Source organism: Arvicola amphibius, chromosome 2, assembly GCF_903992535.2.
Source record: "Arvicola amphibius chromosome 2, mArvAmp1.2, whole genome shotgun sequence".
Lineage (NCBI taxonomy): Eukaryota > Metazoa > Chordata > Mammalia > Rodentia > Cricetidae > Arvicola > Arvicola amphibius.
Genome location: NC_052048.2, coordinates 110,986,232 through 111,007,911, shown reverse-complemented (window position 1 = coordinate 111,007,911; position 21,680 = coordinate 110,986,232). Strand labels below are relative to the sequence as shown.

General features: G+C 39.1%; 1 protein-coding gene across 18 annotated transcripts in view; it reads right to left on the bottom strand.

Moving 5' to 3' along the window:
- Nrxn1 (neurexin 1) overlaps window positions 1–21,680 on the bottom strand; it is a 1,076,729-nt gene that overhangs the window by 761,472 nt on the left and 293,577 nt on the right. Inside the window, exon 6 of one of the 18 annotated variants that reach the window (XM_038319674.1) lies at window positions 2,333–2,342. The exons of the other annotated variants lie outside the window; for them this stretch is intronic. Within the exon in view, the coding sequence (XP_038175602.1) occupies window positions 2,333–2,342 (10 nt within the window). The remainder of the gene's footprint in view (window positions 1–2,332; window positions 2,343–21,680) is intronic. 18 annotated transcript variants of the gene reach the window in all.

Here is a 21,680-nt window from a genome sequence, read left to right as displayed (position 1 = left end):
ACAATAAGAGTTGAAATGTGCTCAAGTATTCCCTGCAGCTAGGTGACTAGCACTATTTTAAATCTCTTTGGTTAGATTAAATATGGAAAAAGTGGTCCGGAAGTAAGCAATATGCGAAGGAGAGCTAGAACTGCCAGCTTGGGTCTCAGACCTTATACAACTGTCTTCATTATTAGAAAATTATAATTTGGTAAAGAAGGTGGTAGTTGCCAGGTGGTGGTGGTGCACGTCTCTAACACCAGCACTTGGGAGGCAGATCGTCCACTCAGGTGGATCTCCATAAATTCAAGGCCAGCCTGGTCTACAGAGCTAGTTCCAAAACAGTCACGTCTACAGAAAGAAACCCTGTCTCAAACAAAAACAAACAAATGAAAAGAGAAAGAAAAAAGAAAAAAGAAAGAAGGTGGTAGTTGGTATATGAAAGGTAAAGACTTCAAGGCATTTGTGTATACCAGGTATAAGAAACTGTCCCTACATCTGCTTCTAGGGTTTTTCTTTTAGTTCCTAGCACTGTGTTTGAACCTATCAAAGAAGGTCTCAGAAATGAGAGCATCACTCAGAGCTAAACATCAGTCCTTGGTCAGTATCAGTGTCTTGACACACTGTGATCATCTTTTTTCTTCTCCTTCTCCTTCTCCTTCTCCTCCTCCTCCTCCTCCTCCTTCTTCTCTTGGTTTTTAGAGACAGGGTTTCTTTCTATTTTAAAAGATTTATTTATTTATTATGTATGCAATATTCTGTCTGCGTATTTTGCCTGCACACCAGAAGAGGGCACCAGATCTCATTACAGATGGATGTGAGCCATCATGTGGTTGCTAGGAATTGAAATCAGGAACTCTGGAAGAGCAGCCAGTGCTCTTAACCTCTGAGCCATCTCTCCAGCTCTAGAGACAGGGTTTCTGTTTGTAACAGTCCTGGCTGTCCTGGAACTTCCCCTTGAACCCATAGAGATCCACTGCCTCCCAAGCGCTGGGATTAAAGGCATATGCCACCACCAACTGAGCTCAGTATCATTCTTAATTTCAGTGTCTATGCCTCAAATGTTGCCTTTATCTTACAGATAACAATTAATTCATTCTATGCATCTTGAGGAGCAAAACAACTCCATAGACACACCTACCCTATATAATGTTTATTGATAAGAGCAATATGAAAACACTAATACTATATAACTCATCGGCAACCAGGAACCAAAGTTGTCTTTGGAGGAGCACAGATTGGAAGGTGGGAAGACAAATCTTGAATATACTTTGTTAGTTCCACGTTGGCAGCATCCTGCCTCTGCATCACCTGTCTCAAGGTGCGTTTCCACTGTCAGTTGTGCAACATGTGACCCCTTAAAAGTATCCTCCAGGCACAGCTCACTCTCTTGCCTCTCACTCCTCCATGCCTGCCTGTCTGTCTGCCTCCCTGCCTGCCTGCCTCTCTCATGTCCCTACTCCAATATGGCCCTGGCTTCCCCCTCCATACCCCACAATAAACTCTGTTGTGCATTGCATGTTTGCTTAGTGTATACCTGGCAGGACCTGATGAAAGGTACCCACTTTGCCTTGCCTTTCTTATCCTTAAAGACTTTGCATGGGCTTCTTGTTTTAAGTCTTAGTGTCATGCTTTAAACTTATGTATAAGTAAGCTTCATGATTTTTTTTTTCTTGAGCATACAATAGAATTTATTCTAGAAAAACTTCAGCATTATAGGTCACTGAGATAACTTATGATATGATTAATATCCTCTAATGATGTCTGAGAGAGAGGACACTCATTAAGGATGTATGTGACAAAACTGGCATAGACTACCAGGAGCTTGAAAGATTGGACCATAATTCAAAGTGAATTTGACAGGTTAGAGAAGTGGTCAGAAAAGGAAACGGATTTTAATAAGGCTGAAGGGAAAATTAATGTGAGTTTTACCTCCATCCTGAACCCAATGACTGTTCATCATTTCTTCTGCTGTCTTATCTGGCCTAATGCAGCACTCTCCTGAAAGCAAGCCCTCCCCGCCACTTGCTCTTTCATAGGACATTCTTTATTGAACACTGGAGTGGTATCTGGAGACTGAGCTTGATGCATCATGTTTTCTTTAAATTCCTCAGATGATATTTAGAATACACTGCACAATTCTAACCATAGCCTGAAAAGCCACTAAACTAAAAACTAAAAACTAAGGTTTTCCCATCTCTCTGTTTTTATCTTGTGTGTTTCCCCTGTGTCCATGCTAGTCTATTATTTTACTAACGCCACAGAATACTTGACTCTTTATCCATACTGCTCCCTCAGTGTGCATGACCTTCCCAGTTCTTTAGAGAGCTATACATCTGTAGCTCTTGATCACCCTGATCGCCCTGATCAGATGTTTTACCACCCTGTGTCTAAGTAAAAGAGCCCTCGTGTGGGAAGTCCTTCTGTATATGTGTTGTTTTTATTGGTTAATAATGAATCTGCTTTTGGTTAATGGCTTAACAGAATATAGCCAGGCTGCAAAAGATATATAGAGAGGGTAGGCAGAGTCAGGGAGAAGCCATGTAACCACCATAGGAGACAGACACCTCCACCAGAGCCTGCTGAAACCTGGTAAGCCACAGCCACATGGCGATGCACAGATTTATTAAGTTTTGGATGTAGGAACTGAAAATACACTTAAGCTATTGGCCAAACAGTATTGCCAATAATATAATTTCGGTGTGATTATTTCGGGTCTGGGCAGATGGGAACGAACAAACACCTTCTACCTACAAATTGGTGCCAATGTAGTCAACTAAATCCACTTAAAAACCTGAGAAAACTTGAAAAGGAATTCTAAATAGAAAACAAACAAACAAACAAACAGAGTTTAAAGCAACTTCTTGCTTGTTTGCTGGCAGAAAGCAGAGATGTGGCTTATTTAAGAGGTTTCCTGACTCAACTTTAGCAGTAAAAACTACATGGCTTCTTTTTTTAAAAATGGTGGCTTCCTAGTTCTCCAGAACCAAATATTCTGACTCTTTCAGAAGATCTGGCTAGGGAGCATTTAAATGGGGGTCTGTGAGCAGCATGCTACAAATTGCTTAATGGTTACAGACCCGCTGTGACCCTGGATCTGGGGCAGAAAGAATGGCCCTCAGAGGCAGTAAATATGCCTCCACCATGTTGGACTGGGCTCAGCAAGCAGGCAGGACTGCGGAATTGTTCCTAGCCACGCCCACTTAGTATTTTTTTTTAAAGCTCTCCTGGTCAAAAACTAATTATAGATATGTATGTAATAAAAACAAACCCAGATGGGAAAAAAAAACCTCTAAATTGGTCCCAGTGTTGGATAAATATGCATAGGCTTGGGAGAGAGAAGAAAAAAAAATTGATAATTATAAAAGAATGTAAAAAAAAATCTTAAAATGTAGAATATGGGATTACAACAATGAATTATAACAACAGCACTAAATTAGCTTTTCACCTGAAAATTAAATCAAATACTCTAATAATGTAACTTGTATCTACTGGTCCCTCTCCTCCCATCACTGCTCACTTTCTTTTCTCTCTGTGGCTCTGGCTGACCTGGAACTCACTCTGTAGACAAGCCTGGTCGTCTTCAACTCAGAAATCTTTCTGCTTCTGCCTCCCAAGCGCTGGACTTATAGGACCATACTGCCCAGCAGGATCCATCTTTTAAAATGGGCATAATCCTTATTAGGACCATCAAAGATATTCTGTTATCTATGTCCTGTCCCTACATCTTCTGCACAGAAAAGGCATATTTAGATGTAATCATTGCAGCATTTCTCAAAATATGGAGCTGATGTGGGACTATCAGAGTGGCCTCCATTTCTCTACCTAAAAGTTGAGAATCGTGACATGTTATCCAGGCTGAGTTCCCTGTGGTAACAGACACAGAAAAGGGTGTGTGAAAAGAACCAAAGTGTAAAGGAAACCTACAAGCAAAGTGTGTGCGTGCTGACGCTCAGCAAAAAAGTGGACCTCAGGCTTACAAACCCCAAGAGACTGAGACTCACCATTAGTATGTCCAAGAATGAACACAACTTGACTTTCACCTTTTCTTTGGACCAAGTACAAACCCAGGTCTAAACATAATATCCTTAGACTTCTGAGAATCAGTCAATGTATTTGTTTAAAGACATTTGTGTTAAAAATTACAGTAATAATAGGAAACTAGATTTAAGTTATGTTAAATAGATTTAAGCTATCTTAAATCCCAGAACACCTTATATCAGTCACAGAAATGGCAAATATCTCCTAAACATGATACCCTCTACTCACTGCACTCAACTTTGCTGTCTGCCAGAACATACAGAGCAGGCCTGTCTGCCTGTTTAAGGATACTAGACATGGCAAAAAAGCAATTTAAAAAAAAAAAAATAACACCAGTTTGAGTATGCCCTTGTCCTGTATTAAACACTTGTTTCCAAGGTGGCATAAAACTTTGTGCTTAAGCTGTGTGCTCAGGGAAATTGAAAGTGTATCCAAAGGAATGCCCACATGTTAAACTATCTATACCCTTAATAGTGTCAAATGAGACTGCGCCACCACGAGATCCATTTGGAGACGTAACCCGCTCTGTTCTCCAGCTGAGTTCTACGTAATTTAGTTGTCAAAGTGATGGAGTCCAGCTCTTCTATTTAATTTATATGAAATTAGTATCGACTTGAATATATCCTTGTCAGGCCAACGGTAACTTTTTCTTGAAAAAATAGCTTGCCAATGGTGGAGCCAAAGCGAAGAAGCAAAGAAAACTTCAGAGGAAATAAAAGAGCCAGATCAGAGGATCCTTTGACATTCTATATTCAAGCTATCCCCTTCATGCTATTAAACTCCAAACGTCTGTGATCTCACTAAAGTAATAGCACCACCTTAAAAGGACCTTGGAACACTTTTGTAGCAGATTATCGACCATGCGCCATATAGTGTCAGATTTTGTCCTAACTGTATGTTCCTTTGTAGGACAGATCTTGACATTAAGAAACAAAGGGTGCCCATGTTTATGGATTGCTCAGTCTGTTTAGAGAAAAATGTGAAGATAAATTTTCATATTGATTTATAGTAATACCTCAGAATATCTGAAGAATAAAGCATCAACATTTCAAAAGAAAAATCTCTTAAGTTGTCCCCAATATCCTTCTTATCATCCATCTCAGAGAAAAACAAAATCTACTCCCAACTAGATGCTGTTCGTTTTGAAACTAACAGAGCTAAACTAGACCCAGTAAGCCCTTCTGCTATTGATGCATTTCCCAGAGTTATTTGTCTGCCATGTCTATCATGTCTCTGTCTCTGAGCAGGTAACGCTTCTACCTGTCCTCCTTATCCAGTTTGTCTTCACTTGTTAGACATCCACACCTGCCATTTTCCTGCTCCTCCTTCCCATCACTTTGAATGTCCAGCGTTGCTTTAGGCATATATAAGCACAAATAAATCTATTAGCATTGGCTTTTTCCCAAGTGGAGTAAAACACTTTACATAATATGCTTTTTATCAGGGGATAGCAATATTTAAGACCACTTTATGGGCTGGGGTGCTGAATCTCAGCAAATTTACAACATTTCCTTAGCTACAGCCCCACAGGTAGGAGTCTGCTTTTCACTCTATTCTGTTTATATGTGTTAATTCTCTTAGCACTTACCTACCTACAGTTGTCTCACTAATCATGACATCACAAGAAAATGACAGACCATGAATTGAACCTAGCCCATGCAGGCGGTCTGGACTTGTATATCTGATAACATCTACATCCTTTCCTCAGCGTGGCTGTCAATTGCAGTAAGAGACTTTATCAATGCAGTCTCTTTCCTCTTTTCAGTACATATCCACTTATGCTTGGTACAACATCTGTGCATCTACCCAATCAGACAGTACACTAAGTTTAGGTTCATTTGTATTGAGTCTCATATTTGATCTAAGCATTTGTTTACTTGGCTTTTGCTTATAGTTGATAAGTATATAATACAGAGCAGTTGTTTATTAGGGGCGTCTTTATCTTTGTACATCAATGACTGAAAATAACAGCTCCACTGCCACTACCAGGATTCTTTAATGTAGTTTGCAAAAGACAGTTTGATAGAAAATAAGACCTAACAACGATCTGAGGGAAAGAACGACACAGTCAAGTGAGGCCTCTTCTTGGAAATAACCACATGTCATTATACACAGAGAAGTGAGAACTGTTTTAGACCCTGGCCTGTGGCCTCCTATTCCACGTAGTAAATATGGAATTCTACAAAGCAATTTCTGGAAGGACAGACAAGGAAAAAATGCTGTTACTAAAGTTGTTCGCCATGAAGGATATTATAACTTTAAACCAAGTTAATTCTATTCGGCACGTACTTGCACACAGGAAAGAAGGCATATCAGGAAGAATGACATAATTCACCAGTTCATTTTTACAAGCTTCAGAAAGCTATATACCTCATCTCCTCTAATGAAGAGAAAGACAAGACTTTTTCTCTACGCAGGTAAATATACATATAATCTAACTAGGTTTATACTGCTTTGGTATCTATAGTTCACAGCAAATAATTAGAAACAGTATTGCATCATTCTAGTGTAATTAAAATTTTTAAAAATCTCGTCTCTTAGCTAAGAAATAATACATTTCTGTATTTACATTTTATAGCCATTCTTTTATCTGAATAAAGCCACTGGGATAAAGGATTGTAGGTTTTTAAATTGACAGTCTTTTGATGCACACAATCACACAATATTAAACATAGTATTTACTCATTGTTCTTGTTAAAATTACTTTCGTATTGTTCAAAACAATCACACGGTGTTTTCAGACTTCTCTATTGTCTCTAATTGAATGCCTCTATCAAAATACCTTTTTAAAACCCCATTCTCCCTTAGTAAGAAGGCATAACTAAGAGATAACAGTTAAAACTTCATAAAGAAGGGAAATAAAACCCCTAAAACAAAAACAAAAAGCTTGTGAAAGTCTCAACACTTCCAGATGTTTTACCAATGTCCCCCTATTGCCATAGGATTACTGGTCTCATTTAATTGTAAATAAGGTAGAATTTGCAGCACCGCAGTTAATGACAGGCAGGAAATTCTTCCCAAGGACAAACAAAAGAACCTTCTGGTTTCTCCTGGCAGGCTCCTGAGAAATCACTGAAGGACCAACAGGAGGCGGGCCTGGCTGGCGGAAGAGAACTGGAAAGTCAGAAGCTGAATTCCCATTAGCAGACTGAGTGAGGGTTTACATTGCTGCAGTCCTGGAATCAGGTAGACTTACCAAGAAGATTATAACTCAACTCAACAGACGGCAATAAAAGCAAAGACTGATTTGAACCCAGAGGCACCCTTTCAGAAGAAAAGGGAAATGCAGGAAGGAAAAGCAATCATCACCATCTCCAAGGCTCTTTCCTGACTCCCAGTGTGTTTGGTCAGTCTCCTTGCAAATCTGTTTTGGTGATTACTAGCTAACCAGGTAGGCCCTGACTCTGGTGAGAGACACTGAGTACCTTAAAAACGACATGAAGGAAAAGCCTGGCGGTGTAGTGCATGCCTTTAATTCCAGCACTAGGGAGGTAGAAGCAGGTGAATTTCTAGTATTTCTACTGTGACGCTGGGCTTTGAGCTCAGAACCTTGCATAGAAGAGGTAAGCACAGGAACAAAATCCCCAGTTCTCTGATCATTTAGCAGCAGGAGTTTCAGATGTTTGTTAGCTTACTCCTGGCCTGTTTTTTGTGGTACTACGGGTCAAACCTCAGTGCTTGCCTATGATGGGATGGCACTCTATGACTGAACTATATTCCCAATCTATATGTTGAATTTTGTTGTAGGAATTTAATGCAGACCACAGTTATTGCTTTCCTCCTACTAATCCTATACAATTTAGTGTCTCAGGGCCATTTTGCTGTTGATAAAAATCTAACAATGTAATGATCTGTTCTGTCTCTTTAAGAGACAAGTCACGCCCACTCCCTCCATGTCCAGCTGAGGCAGGCAGATCGTCCTTCCTGTTTGCAGCTTGACTTCCTTCCTTTTTTCATCTCCCGAAGAGGCAGCTTCTGCCTCTCCCCACTTCTCCCCTTCCCCTTCTCTGTCTCCCTCTTTCTCTCTCCTCTCTCTGTTTCCTTTGTGAATGTGACAACATAACAGACAAAAAGCAGCCTATGGAGAAAGGCTTTGTTCTGATTCAGGGATTGAGAAGCTACTGCCATCATGATGAAAAGGTTGTAGCAGTGTTCCTGGTACCAGGGGTATGGGTCCTTCCCTCCTCATTTACACTTCCTTTCGAAACTCCTTCAAAGACATTTCTTGTGATGTCTCCTGGTGAGTCTAAAATCCAGTACTGACAAAGAATATTAGCCAGCCATCCCAGTAGAGTATCCAGTGTTCAGAGTGTGGAATTTTATATTTTAACACAGTCAGGAACAATGGAGCACAACACAATGTCTGAACAAGGTGTGGGAGCCACCTATAACTGGTTGATTTAAGAGCATGTACTTTTTTTCTGCGGAGGACTTGAGTTCAGTTCTCTCTCCTCACATCAAGGACTTACAAACCCCTGTAACTCAGACTTCAGAGGATTTGGCACTTTCTTCTGACCTCCCTGGGCACCCCTACAAAGGTGTACATACTCACATTGACACACACACATTTATATAATTATAATTTATGTAAATGTTAAAAATATGAACAAACTAAAAGAGTGTTTAAGGGAACAAACTGAGCTTTATGTCTACTTTTCTACACATTCTGGCGATTTTCAAGGATTTCGATGATCACTTAACTTCACTGTAGGGATATAGAACAGGGAGAACTGTAAGGGAGGAAAATATGCCCGTTGGGTAAGCTACGAGGAAAGTTTTAACGATCACAGTTATACCCTCCAATGTAACAGCACAGAGTGGCTTCTTTAAGTAAATGCAGTGCCTTCAAAATATTTGCAAACTGATTTTCTTAAAGGTGGTCAGACCATTTCATAGTTTCCAAAGATGTACCATTTCACCTTTCTCAAGACTCTTGAATTCTTGTTTTTAAGACAGGAGAAAGTTTGTTATAAGACACTAAGTGAAAGAAATCAAAAGTAAACATGAAACAGATGATACAGATCTACAGGGTGCTTGCATGGCTGTGTCAAGGATCCCAGTGCCAAAGAGGGATGGGAAGGAAAAGGCTTCCCCTAGGTCGGGCTCAGAGGAAGGGCCAAGCTTTCTCCCATCCAGAAATCAAGAGCGTGTGCAGAGGTAATAACCCCTGTTTTCTCCTCCAAGTTGACTAACGCCTGACACTGCTCCCCACACAGACCCACTTTAACACTAGTTGAAGGACCTTCTCTTCAGTGAACTTCCAGCTTGCTGCTGCACCTCCATCAGAGCGCAGGTCCACCTGATCCCAGAATTTTTTGTAGGCTTGTACGCCATTTCTTCATTTCCCATGTTCCCAGTCAGGCCCATCCCAAAGTTGTAGAAGTTGTAGCAAAATGCCAATGAATGGAACAAGAAAATACTGGCCCTTTTCTAGTATAATAATAAAAAAAAACAATAGCATAATTTTTCATTTTATAGGATTTCATGTGGTATATTTATGTACATACTTGTTGTTAGTATAGACATAAGTATGGTGTTGTAAGTGTGTGCATGCTCTTGCAGAGCCAAAAGTTGACTGACTGGCCTAGCACTTACTCTGGGAAGTGCAAGAATTAAAGAGCATGCCCCCACACCTGGTCTTCCGAGATTGAGTCCTTCACTAGGCCTGAAGCTCATTGACTCTCTAAGACTATCTGGCCAGCAAGCTTCAGGAATTTTTCTATCTGTTTCCTCAACCCTGGAATAATAGGCTCATGTCACCATGCCTGGCTTTTTACATAAGTTCTGAGATGCAAACCAATCTGTAGATGGAACGGCAGAGCGGCTGCCTGTGTTCCGCCACCCGGCTAGCTTTCCACAAAATAATTACATGGAAACTGTATTATTTTAAAAATGCCTGGCCCATTAGTTTCAGCCACTTATTGGCTATTTAACCCATATTTAGTAATCCATGTAGCACCACGAGGTGGTCACTTACCAGGGGAGATCTTAACCTGCGTCCATCTCGAAGAGGAGAGGCATGGTGACTCACTATGGCGCTGTCTGAAGCGTCTCCCCAACTCTGCTTCCTTTCTCCCACAATTTTGTTCTGTCTACTCCGCCTACCTAATTTTCTGTCTCTTAAAGGGCCAAGGCAGTTTCTTTATTAATGAAAGTAACACATAGACACTCATCCATCATTCTCATGTATGCACAAAGAACATTTTACTGACTCCTTAGATGCTCAACATATAGTACTTGTTTTTTTCATTCTTTTCATAAAAAGAAAATCAAAATGGAGCTACGTCGTGAAGAAGTCATTTTTCTTTAATAGGTAAATTGTGTTTCCAAGCGATATAACTAATTTACATTCTATAATTTAAGTATAAGTTAAAGTATTCTCATATGAGTATATATATATATATATGAGTATATATATATATATATATATATATACTCATATATAGAACTTAAAGTTATACTCATGTTTATTGGGTGCATACTAAAGGTAAAGGAATCCACTGATCATAGGAGAACAAGAAAATTTTTGGAAGAAGAGATATAATCTTAGTTTTCAAGTCAACTAGTAGTAGAGTATTAAAACACTGGACTCCAGTGAATGTCCCACACGCTAAACATGTTCATCTAAGTCTCTTTTATTATTACCTAAGGCACATTCCTGTGCTTTCTCCCAGGAAATTGATGACTTTTTCATTGTGAAATTAATCTTCAAATCCATTTGCATCACTGAAGCAATATGTGAGATATCTCTCTTCTAACTAAAAAGACAGTCTACTAATTGCATAGTACCTCTGAGGTATCTTACTTCTGACATGCCTACATATCACCTATGATGCAATAGAGAGGTTACTAAATTGATAGTCATGGAAATATCTAGAAATTTTTCCCATTGAATTAGCAGGTAGTTTCTTAAAGACAATGACACTAATCAAATGATCTTTACTAATTGATGAAGAAATCTTGAGAATAATTGGATAAGTAGAGATTCCTTAGCTGGTGAACTTAAATAAACAAACCTATTCAAAATTTCGCTCAGGATAGACATTTATTTTATCAACAGTTTTCATAGGCAATGAAGCTTTCAGTGGTTGGATCACATGACCCATTGAAAACAGTGTTAAGTAGTTAATCCCATTTTATGTTTCTGGATTTGATTCTGTTTAGTCAAATGTATAAATTTTGCATGAGATCCTTAAAATAATTTGGTAAGTGGAAAGAAATGACATGATGATGTTTTCACCTTTAACCTCCATGCCCTTGTAGACATAAATCCAAGTGTTAATGCATAAAGAAGCATAATGGGTTTATTTATTGCTCACTGAGAAGTGAGAAATCATTTGAAACATTTCCATTTCAGGTACTACCTATTGTTTTTCATTGTTTAATATTCGACCCTTAACATTTTCTTGCTTTATGAAATTTAGACAACCATGAGGAGAAAGTAGCCAATATTTCTACCGCTAAATTTAAATGAACTTGGATATGGTGTGTTTAAGAAGGTTTAAAGTAGGGATCTTCAGTTGCTGTTTGATATATTTAGCAGTCTCTCATGTTTCTGCTCATAAACCTTTTACATCATTGTTCGAATATTTTCTGAGGACAGGAAAATAAGTATGCACTCATTAGCTGCGTTTAACTTTGATCCGCTGCCTTTCATCACCTCTGGAAGAAATTGCATTTCACACCTAAGCTGTTTCACTGTGGGATAGTAGGTGGTGACCATCCTGCAGGGTTTTACAGCTGTACAAAACACAGCCAGGTGCACCTGTCTTTTGAGTCAGAACCCAGTTAGCCCCTCTCACATTTACAAAATTCCTTTTGGGAGAGTCAGGTCTGGACGACATCCAAGCTAGGTAAAAATAATTCTGGAAGAAAAGTGCAAGCGCAGTGCTGGCTCTTGTGGAGAAACATGAGGAACGGCTACCTGCGGGAAATTCTTTCTCAGACGCTCCTCATACCCATTTCCACCTCCACGTTTCTTGCAGAAGTTATCTTGTACTTTCAGCTTTCTTCTGATAAACATATTGAAAATGCCGTCAAACAGCTTTTTATCATTTCAAAACCTGAGCTCAAATTTAATCCTGCTGCCCTGATGGAGCTCAGGAAGCTGCAAGGGCATTTTCATTATATCGAGACCCGACTGCAGAACTCTCCACTATTCGTCACAACTCTGACAGCGCCATTCATTTAGAACAATGTGATCGATCCTGAAGCCTGTGGCAATGAACTCTGGGTACTCATACAGAAGAGAATAGACTATCTCCTTGGGAAATGGTTTCTTCTTCATTCCTTGCCTAGAGATAAAGTATCTCATCATTTGGATTTTAGATCCTGAAACATCTTTCATGTACTTATTACAATGCCTGAATTAAATCTCAGTAATCAACTACTGTGGCACCATTTCTAGCCAGTATGTTAAGGGCATTCACTAATGCGTAATTCTGAGAACTGAAAATTTTATTTTCTATAAGGTTCACAAATATCACATTGAAGCATTGCATTGGAATTAAGCCAGCTCAGTTTGACACAAATTGGAATTTTCTCTTTTTTTTCCACTTAGTTTTCTTTGATAATTTTCATTTATCTCTGTTTATTGGGAAAGAACTCAGGGTTTCACAGAAAGATCTTTGCCAGTAGGATGGAGGACATATGCACTTGATCAAAGGATTCACAGTTTTGAGGAAGCCTAACAACCTTGAGATGTGGCCCTTCATGTTGTTAGAACACTTATTACAAAGAGGAAGGACACATTTCGCATAGCCGTAATATCTAGAAAGCTCCATGATGCGGAATAAGAAGAAGGAGGTCACACAGTAAATAAAAAATATATAGTGAAGCTATCTAAAAAAGCTTGTTCTATAGCAGTGTGAATCAAAACCACAGAGGGAATCTCATACACAATGCAAGTTTGGCAGCTTCCTTAAAGCTATAAGCAGGTCTTGACTTGACTCTGGTCTTTGCTAAGGTGTAAGGGAACCTACCAGACACCAAATTCTTTGCTAAATTCTAGAGATGTTTGTCTTCTATTCTTGGTATTTCATGAACTAGCCTTTACAATGACCTCCGGAGAAGTTTAGGAGAATGTGGGCTCCTCTTCATGTTACCTGGATATGATTCTAGCTTCTGTAGCAGGTGACTAATGGTCTTTGTGAATAAACAAACTTGTTATTGGTATTTAACATGTGATTTACAGGTGTATTTACTTAACAAATATTTATTAAGCATCTGTTGTATGCTTGTTTGCATTACATACAAGCAATTTCCTCATATACTGTTTTTGTCCTTATGGAGATTATCTCCTGACAAGAAAAGCACATATAAAATATCTAGCTATCAAAGGCCCCACTCAGGATTACTTTTTCTGGTTCCATCCTTTTCTCTGCAAGTTTCTTAATGTCATTATTTTTGATAGTGGAGTAATAAATATTCCATTGTGTAAATGTACCACAATTTTTTTAGGTGAGAGACATCTAGGTTGTTCTCAGTTTCTGGTCATACTGGGTTGCCTCATCCAACCTTTAACTTCATATGCCTTGTTTCCTTGATAACTATGTGAGGCCTGTTCTTCTGAATAGAAACTGAGGAGTTGTGCATGGGTAGGATGGAAGGGGCACTGGTAGGAGAGAAATGAGCAGGAACAGTGACTGGTTATAAACAAGCAAGTAAACAAACAAATAAATAAAAGTTCAGATAACAAAAAATGTAGTTACCAAATTGTCTATAATCCTGGTAATTACAATGAAGCAGAAGGAATCAATGTGGTTGGAAATTACAACTGGAGGATCTTACCCATTCCAAAGCATCAGGAAAGGTTATCCAAAATAAGAGACATAGGAGTCAGGTCAAGGGTGGTGGTATAATTTATGACACCAAGCAGAACACACTTGGGAATAGATGCCATTAATACAAAAAACAGACACAGATAGTGATTTAGTTTCCCCAGCTATAATCTGAAGGAATTAATCAATGAGACTGAGAGAAATCTGAAAGAATCCAACATCTTCTTTTGTCTGGACTTTTATTATGAATTCATCCAGGTAGACTCCAAGGCACTATGAGCAAAAGAATGTTGTTCTGCATTAAAAAAAAAAAAAAACTATGAATTGCCTCAAGTTCAAATTGTTAGTATTTAGTTGGTATTTAAACATTGCCAAAGTACTCACATGGCGAGCACTTGCCATATTCTCTTCGACCATCAAAGCCTTGCCGGGAATGGAGGCTCTTTGGTGGATCGGTTCTCAAGCAATCCCTTTCTAGAGAACATACTTGGAGTTTACATACATACATACATACATACATACATACATACATACATACATACACACATACACACACACACACACACACACACACACACACATATATATATATACATATATATATATGTATATATCTTTTATTTGTCAATGGTGAGGAAAAAATACCCAAGGACATGGAATTTTTAAGTAGAATGTGTTCCCCAGAGTAAGAACAAAGGCTAAACAAGATGAAACTCTCCTTGATACAGAGTGGATGGAGGGCTTGGTGTGCTGATTGCTTTCAACTTGACATGATGGATGTCTCAGTTAGGGTTCCTATTGCTGTGATAAAATTCCATGACCAAAAAAATTGGGAGGAAAGAACTTATTTGACTTACTCTTCCACATCATTATCACAGGAAGTCAGGACAGGAATTCAAACAACGCCAGCACCTGGAGGCAGGATCTGGCGCAGAGACCATGGAGGGTGTTGTTTACTGACTTCCTTCCCATGGCTTACTCAGTTTGTTTTCAGGATCACCAGCCATGGATGGCACCATCCAGAATGAACTGGTCCCTGCCCCATCAATCACTAATTAAGAAAATTCCTTAATCAATCACTTAAGAAAATGAAGGAAGGCTTGCCTGCAACTCAGTCTTATGAAGGCATTGTCTTTGCTCTTTTCTCTCCTTTTGCCCTCCCTCTGTCCCTCCCTGCCTCCGTACCTCCCTCCTTTCTTTCTTTATTTCTTTATCTCTTTCTTATTATTATTTAGGCAAGAGTTTCTCTGTGTAGCCCTGGCTTTTCTGGATCTCACTCTATAGACCAGGCTGACCTGAACTCAGAGATCTGCCTACTTCTGTCTCCCAAGTGCTGGGATTAAAGGCATGAACCACCACTGCCAAGCCTATGGAGGCATTTTCTTTAATGAGGCATCCCCCTCTCAGATGATTTTAGCTTGTATCAAGTTGACATAAACTCTGAAGCACAGCTGAGATGGTTAAGAGAGCTTCTGCCTTGTGTTATCACTGAAGGTGATTCATCTGCCATTTACATACCAGGGAAGAACTTCTTCAATAAACAGCAGACAGTCATTCTCATAAGTATCTCTGGTATTTTTCAATAGGCCTTGCTAATCTAGCTAAATGCAAAAGAACAGAAACCTAGAAACTCTCATTTTGCTTATATAATACATTTGTTCTGAACCACTATGAAATATTTCTATTTCTCCTCTTATAAATTCATAAACACATGCTTATTCCATGAGGCAACTTATCACATTCTTACAGACACTCACATTCTACACAGAGAACTTTATGAACATTATTCTAGCTTTGCTTCTTTCTTGAGTTTGATGCTTGTCAGCACCAGTAACTTTAGATTACAGCACCCCATTAGATAACATTACTACTCTATCAGCTTTCAACAGTTTTTTTTTTTATTGGATAAGATTCAGGCATTGCAATTAATGTCAAATTGACAATTTTTTATCCAAAATATTCTCTACTTATCTTTGAACAAGTTATGGATAAACCTTAAAAAGTATTAAAAAACAAATTGACTCTAATTTTTAACATACATATATTAAAATGTACAGTCAGCTCTTTGTAGTTTGATGAGCACATAGGGCCAAGGTTATAAGCATATAGATTGAATTTTATTTTTTGCTTCTCTGCTAGTATGGAATCAACATATCCTTATTTGTATCTCAACTTCTAATACTCTTTTAGAAGTATCCAAACCCAAATTTTTATAACATGAACTTTCCTGATACTTTCAAAAAAAACTAACATGCTAAGTTACAGCCAGGTGCAGTAAAGATGTTGATGATGCATGCCCTTGAAGGCTCTTCAGCTGAAGAGACGGCCCAGCAGGGTGCAGAGATGGTGGAGCAAATGGCAGCAAAAACAAACAAAATTAATCTAAACCAGAAAGTTCCACATATGGAAGGCGTTGGTTCAGCAACCCAACAAAGCAAGCACCAGCTTCTCCATGGAAAGTGTGTCATCAGTGTTTGGACTTCTTTTTGAAAGACATCCCCTCTCTGAACTCCTTCAGAGAGGCTGCTGAGACCTGAGGAATCTCAATTTTTGACCATCTGTGTGACTCTGAAACTCCTGAGCCTCATAATAAATAAATGAATAGAGCAATGAAAGGTTTACTAATGAATGGATTAATGGTTCCACAGAAAATGTCAGCAATGGGAATGGGAAAGGAGCAGATAGTAAAATCTTGCAACTGTGTCCTCTTTTTCAAATCCCATTTAAACCGTAGTTTAAGTGACCAAAAGTGGGTGGAGGGTTAGAGGCTATCAAGCGTATTAAACAAAACAACACCTTTCATCAAGTTTTTCATTGTAAGAGTCACCTGGTGGCAATCCAGACCCTGAGTCGCTCAGTGTCACATGCCTTCCGTGGCTTTTACAGAACTTCAGATATAATATCTCCTCAATACTTCTAACATGCTAATAAATTGCACAGAATAGATGACATCACAACGGGGTTACCACTTTGCTCCTTATTTCAGAGACATCGTTCTCTTGAACCTTTAACAAGCAGAATTTAACCAAGTTGGGTGATGTCTTGTGAGCTGGCTTGCTTTGTATTCCTACATAACCTCTCGACTGAAGCTTTCATGCCAGGGGTTCAACCTACAGCAGCAGATGTTAATAAGATACCGGGCTGAAATGCCCTGACATGACTCTTCTCGAGTAAAATGTGTAATTACAGAAAAATTATCCCCCAATTATTCAAATTTAAATATTTCATTTCATGGAGATTATATCTTTTTCACACTTTGTTTTCACATTTAAAAATGTAGCTTAGATATCTGCTAATACTTTGAAATTAAAGTATTAAAGTTTCACTGGCTAACCTAGCCTTTATAACTGTTTGGAAGCAAACTTATTCTAAATAAAATGTCTTTACAAAGGGTAATAAACTTTTACCAGAAAACTTGGTCAATACTGTTTTGTGGATTCAACAGATATCAGAACTAAACTAGCAGAGTCTCAGAGTTTACTTCTCTGTAGCTGTGATAAAACTATGACTGAATGAGGGAGGGACGGGCTTATTTTATCACACAACTCTTAGATCACAGTCCATTGCTGAGGGAACGCAAGGCAGGACCTCAAGACAGAAAGCTGGAGACAGGAACCGAAGCACAGGCCATAGATGGCTTGTTCCCATGACTAGCTCTCATGGCTTGCTCTCCTGGCTAGCTGACCTGCTTTCTTATATCACTCAGGATTACCTGCCCAGGGTAGCCTTACCCACAGAGGACGGGACCCTTTCATAGCAATCATGCAGGCCAGTCTGATGGAGGGAATTCCTCAGTTGACTTTCCCTCTTCCTAGGGGCCTGCAGACTGAGTCAAATCAACAAAAATTAACCAACATACATGGATACCTCATTTGAGGGATTCTCATTTGGGTACCTTAAATTACCTGAATTAAAGTCAGTGTAGAGACTGTGTAATAAGACTTTGGTTAGCGGTGTGTGTGTGTGTGTTTGTGTGTGTGTGTGTGTGTTGAAAAGGATTTTACAAATAAATGCAGAGAAGTTACTTTATCAATAGTCAGCAGTGATATTTACCCAAACACATAACATTACATATAAATTTTAAACTAAGTTTGGTCTATTAATGAGACGTGTTTATAATTTAGCCAAACCTGAATAAAGTAATGGTTGTGTTCTTCTTGTGAAGAGTCTAAAAGAAATATAACACAGTTATTATAACCCATATATACATTTAAGTGTTGCTGATTTTTCATTATGCCTTCATATCTTGCACAATAATCATTTTACTATAAAAGGATTAGAAATATAAACATAATTTATAATATCTAACAATAGGCATTTAGCTTTAACCATAAAAATTATGAACAATTTAGTGAACAATTAGAGAATATGACAGGAGAGATTTGATAAAGAGTACTGTGGATTGGCATCTGTCTTTTAGAGCCCTGTCTGTTACCATTTCCATTGACTAAATTAAATTTAGTCAAGGTTAAGCAACTCTATTCTATTATCATGGATGGGTCCCTTGGCTACATAATTTCTGCTTTAATCCTCCTGGAAATTGCAAGAAGCCAAATGAAACCTTTCACATACACCCAGAGGGAAGAGAGGAGGTGCCATCATTCAGCCCTCGCTGTAATATATTATGGGGAATTGGTCTCTTTTCAGTGCCATCGCCTCCTGGGTAACCCTTTCTGGAATCGAAAGCCCAGCAGCTTGCTTGATGCGTCTCCAGCATCGGGGCCATGACAATTTTTATGATTATGATATGAGCTAAATTTCACTATCAAATATCGATGGAAATGAGGACCCTGTAAACTCTAGAATTGTAGAGTGTCTGTTCATTGCAGTGCCTCCCAAACATGTACTATCCCCTGGTGATAGGTGATTGAGCAGATAAACACTCCAAGGGGAACAACTGGTTTCTACATATCACTGAGATATCATAACAAAGTTGGAAACTTTGTGAACATTTTATTTAATTTTAATGTTAGGATGACATAGAAAGTAGCCACAACATTCCCAGAGATCTAATTTAGGTTAAAATCTATATGTGAAGTATGGTTAAATATGGAAGAATTGTAAATAAACCATTTTCTAGTAAAGACAAGAGAGACTAATCAAAAACTTTTCCATTCATAGTGTGATTGAATTTTCATCCATTCAAAACATCATTTCACTTCTTAGACCTGTAAGAAAATGCCAGTTTCTGCCACGTGATCACAATCAAATACCCTCTGACAGCTAAGGTGGATGGTGGGGTGAGCACCCAATCAAACCTTCTGACAGCTAAGGTGGATGATGGGGTGAGTACACAGTTCAGGTCATGCCCGTGTTCACATCTGTAACAAGACACCTTCTGGTTTCATGATATTGGCTAAGCTTCAACTCTGGGAATCTCACGTTTTACTTTTCAGGATTGTTGCAGAATCCAATATGAAACTGGATATAAAAGTGATCTGCCAAATAGAAATCCCTTTGAAATAGTTATTATTGCTATGTAGATATTGAGAGTACATAAAAGTGCCATCTATTTTTAGAATTTTAATAAATCTAGAAAGTTTAGGTCTCCCACCTAATTGTACAGACATATTTCAGGTGTGTGCACAGTGGCTTTCTGCTAGAGCTGTATTCTCCATAATTAGTCTTATCGGCTCCTGACTTGTGTGTTCTCTTTTGGTTTTGCCGCATGCCACCCCACCCTCACTAATGTCTATGTGAAGCATCTCTTCCTATCTCTGTCCTTCATTCAGGATGCAGTACTACTGATACTTTTGTGATGCCCTTCCTTCCCTAGACTCCATATTTACAGATCTCTTGTCCAACCCTATCAGTGTACAAAATCTTAATGAATTCTTGGTGATACCACTCATTTGGCATCTACTACAGTCATCTCCTTTGCCATAATTATATTTTCAAATGATATGTGTATCTTACCTCTGCTATTAGAGAGCAAGGTCCTTCAATTTTGAGGTTGGGCATCAGATTTTTTTAGTTCAACTTTTATAGGATGGTGCCCACTTAGCCATGATCTGTCTGTGTGCATGGTGACTGATATAAATCAAAGTGTGAGCCGGGCGGTGGTGGCGCACGCCTTTAATCCCAGCACTCGGGAGGCAGAGGCAGGCGGATCTCTGTGAGTTCGAGACCAGCCTGGTCTACAAGAGCTAGTTCCAGGACAGGCTCTAAAGCCACAGAGAAACCCTGTCTCGAAAAACCAAAAAAAAAATAAATAAATAAATAAATAAATAAATAAATAAATCAAAGTGTGTTGACTAGTATAATAATAAAGATAAATAAATAAAGATAAAGATAAATAAAAAGTAATAAAGATAAATATGACAAGGAAGTAATTTTAAAAATAGTACATTGTAAAATTATTCTCTAGCTGGAATCTGCTTGGCATGTCATTACACTATGTAGTGTATAACAGAAAATCCATTAGAAAGATTATTTTTTACTTATATATATGTCTCCATGGTTATTCACATGTATATGCTAGTGCCTCTGAAGGCCAGAAGAGGGCACTGTATCCTTTGGAGTGGAAGATAGAGGCTATTGTCAGCTGTTTAGCTTGGGTGCTGCGGACTGAACTCTGGTTCTTTACAAAAATATCAAATGCTCTTAACTGCTAGGGGGAATACAGTTTCACCCCCAGAGACCATTTATCTTTTATTTTATACATTTTTAAATTTTTTGACTGTTGATGCTCAATCTTGTACCACTGCTGACTGGCATTGGTGGCCAGTTTTTTCTGAGATGCCTCATGTCAAATGGAAGAATCTAGCAGATGGCACTTGCTGTGGTCCAGATCCTGTGCTGGTGTGGGGGAGAACGGCTGTTTGTGTTTTCCCACAGGATACTGACAGTCCAGTATGGGCACCTGAGTGGCTACTGCGTGTTGTGGATTTTCCTGTCCAGAAGCCTGAAGACAGGACAGAGTCAAGAGATTAAATAGACACTGGTTTGTCAAATGAAGAGTTGCTGGAATCCTAAGGAGCTGGCTGTGATGATCCAAGTGCCAAAGATTGTTCCTCTACCTATCAACCCATCCCATGTTTATGGCGGCCATTGATGTGGCTGCCACAGTGGCTATGGCTGCTGGATTTACCATTAGTCAGTCAGTTGCTTCTGCTAGCACAATGGATACCTTTTGGGGCAGGTTGCAAATTCCTTGGCCACTCAAATTGAGCTAAATTTATAAATCAATATTGCAGTTAAATTTGCAATTGGTTTTGGTTAAAGACCACTGCTAGGTTATACAGTAATATGTTTAATGCTGTTATTCATAGACCCTGGAGTGCATAATTTACAAATTGGCTCATAAAATTATTCCAGTTAACAATACCAGGGTTCCTCCCACCAGCACTGAGACCTTACTTAAAGGGCTCCAATTTGCGGGCAGACTTACTAAGGATTGAGCAGACACAGCCTCCTTAAGGAGTGCTTATATGTGCTGGAGCATCATCTTCATGGTTCATGGTGCCAGAGCAAAAGGCAAGCTCAGGTCAATGTCACCACTTGGCGAGTCCTCTTAGCTATTGCCCCAGAGGATCTTTCAACACGAATCTGGCTGAACTCAGTGATGGGTGACTAGTGAGCCAATGATGGGAAAGGTTTTTTGGGGGCTGCCCCAACCTAAGACAGGAAATGTGTTTTGACCTGGATGCTTTCCCTTGACAGGTAAAGGGTATTGGCTGATGTCCAATGCCACCAAAGACAGGCCCAATCATGTAATTTATATAAAAGGGTGACCTGTAGGGCTCATAGGTCTACCCCTGCTACTGGGGTTCATCTTGAGGACAGTTTTTGGCCAGGCATTTTCCAAGTAAACATCCTGTTTGTTCCTGTGCCCCCTCTGTCTCACCTTGTGGTTAGCTGTAGGACCATTGTTTACTCCAC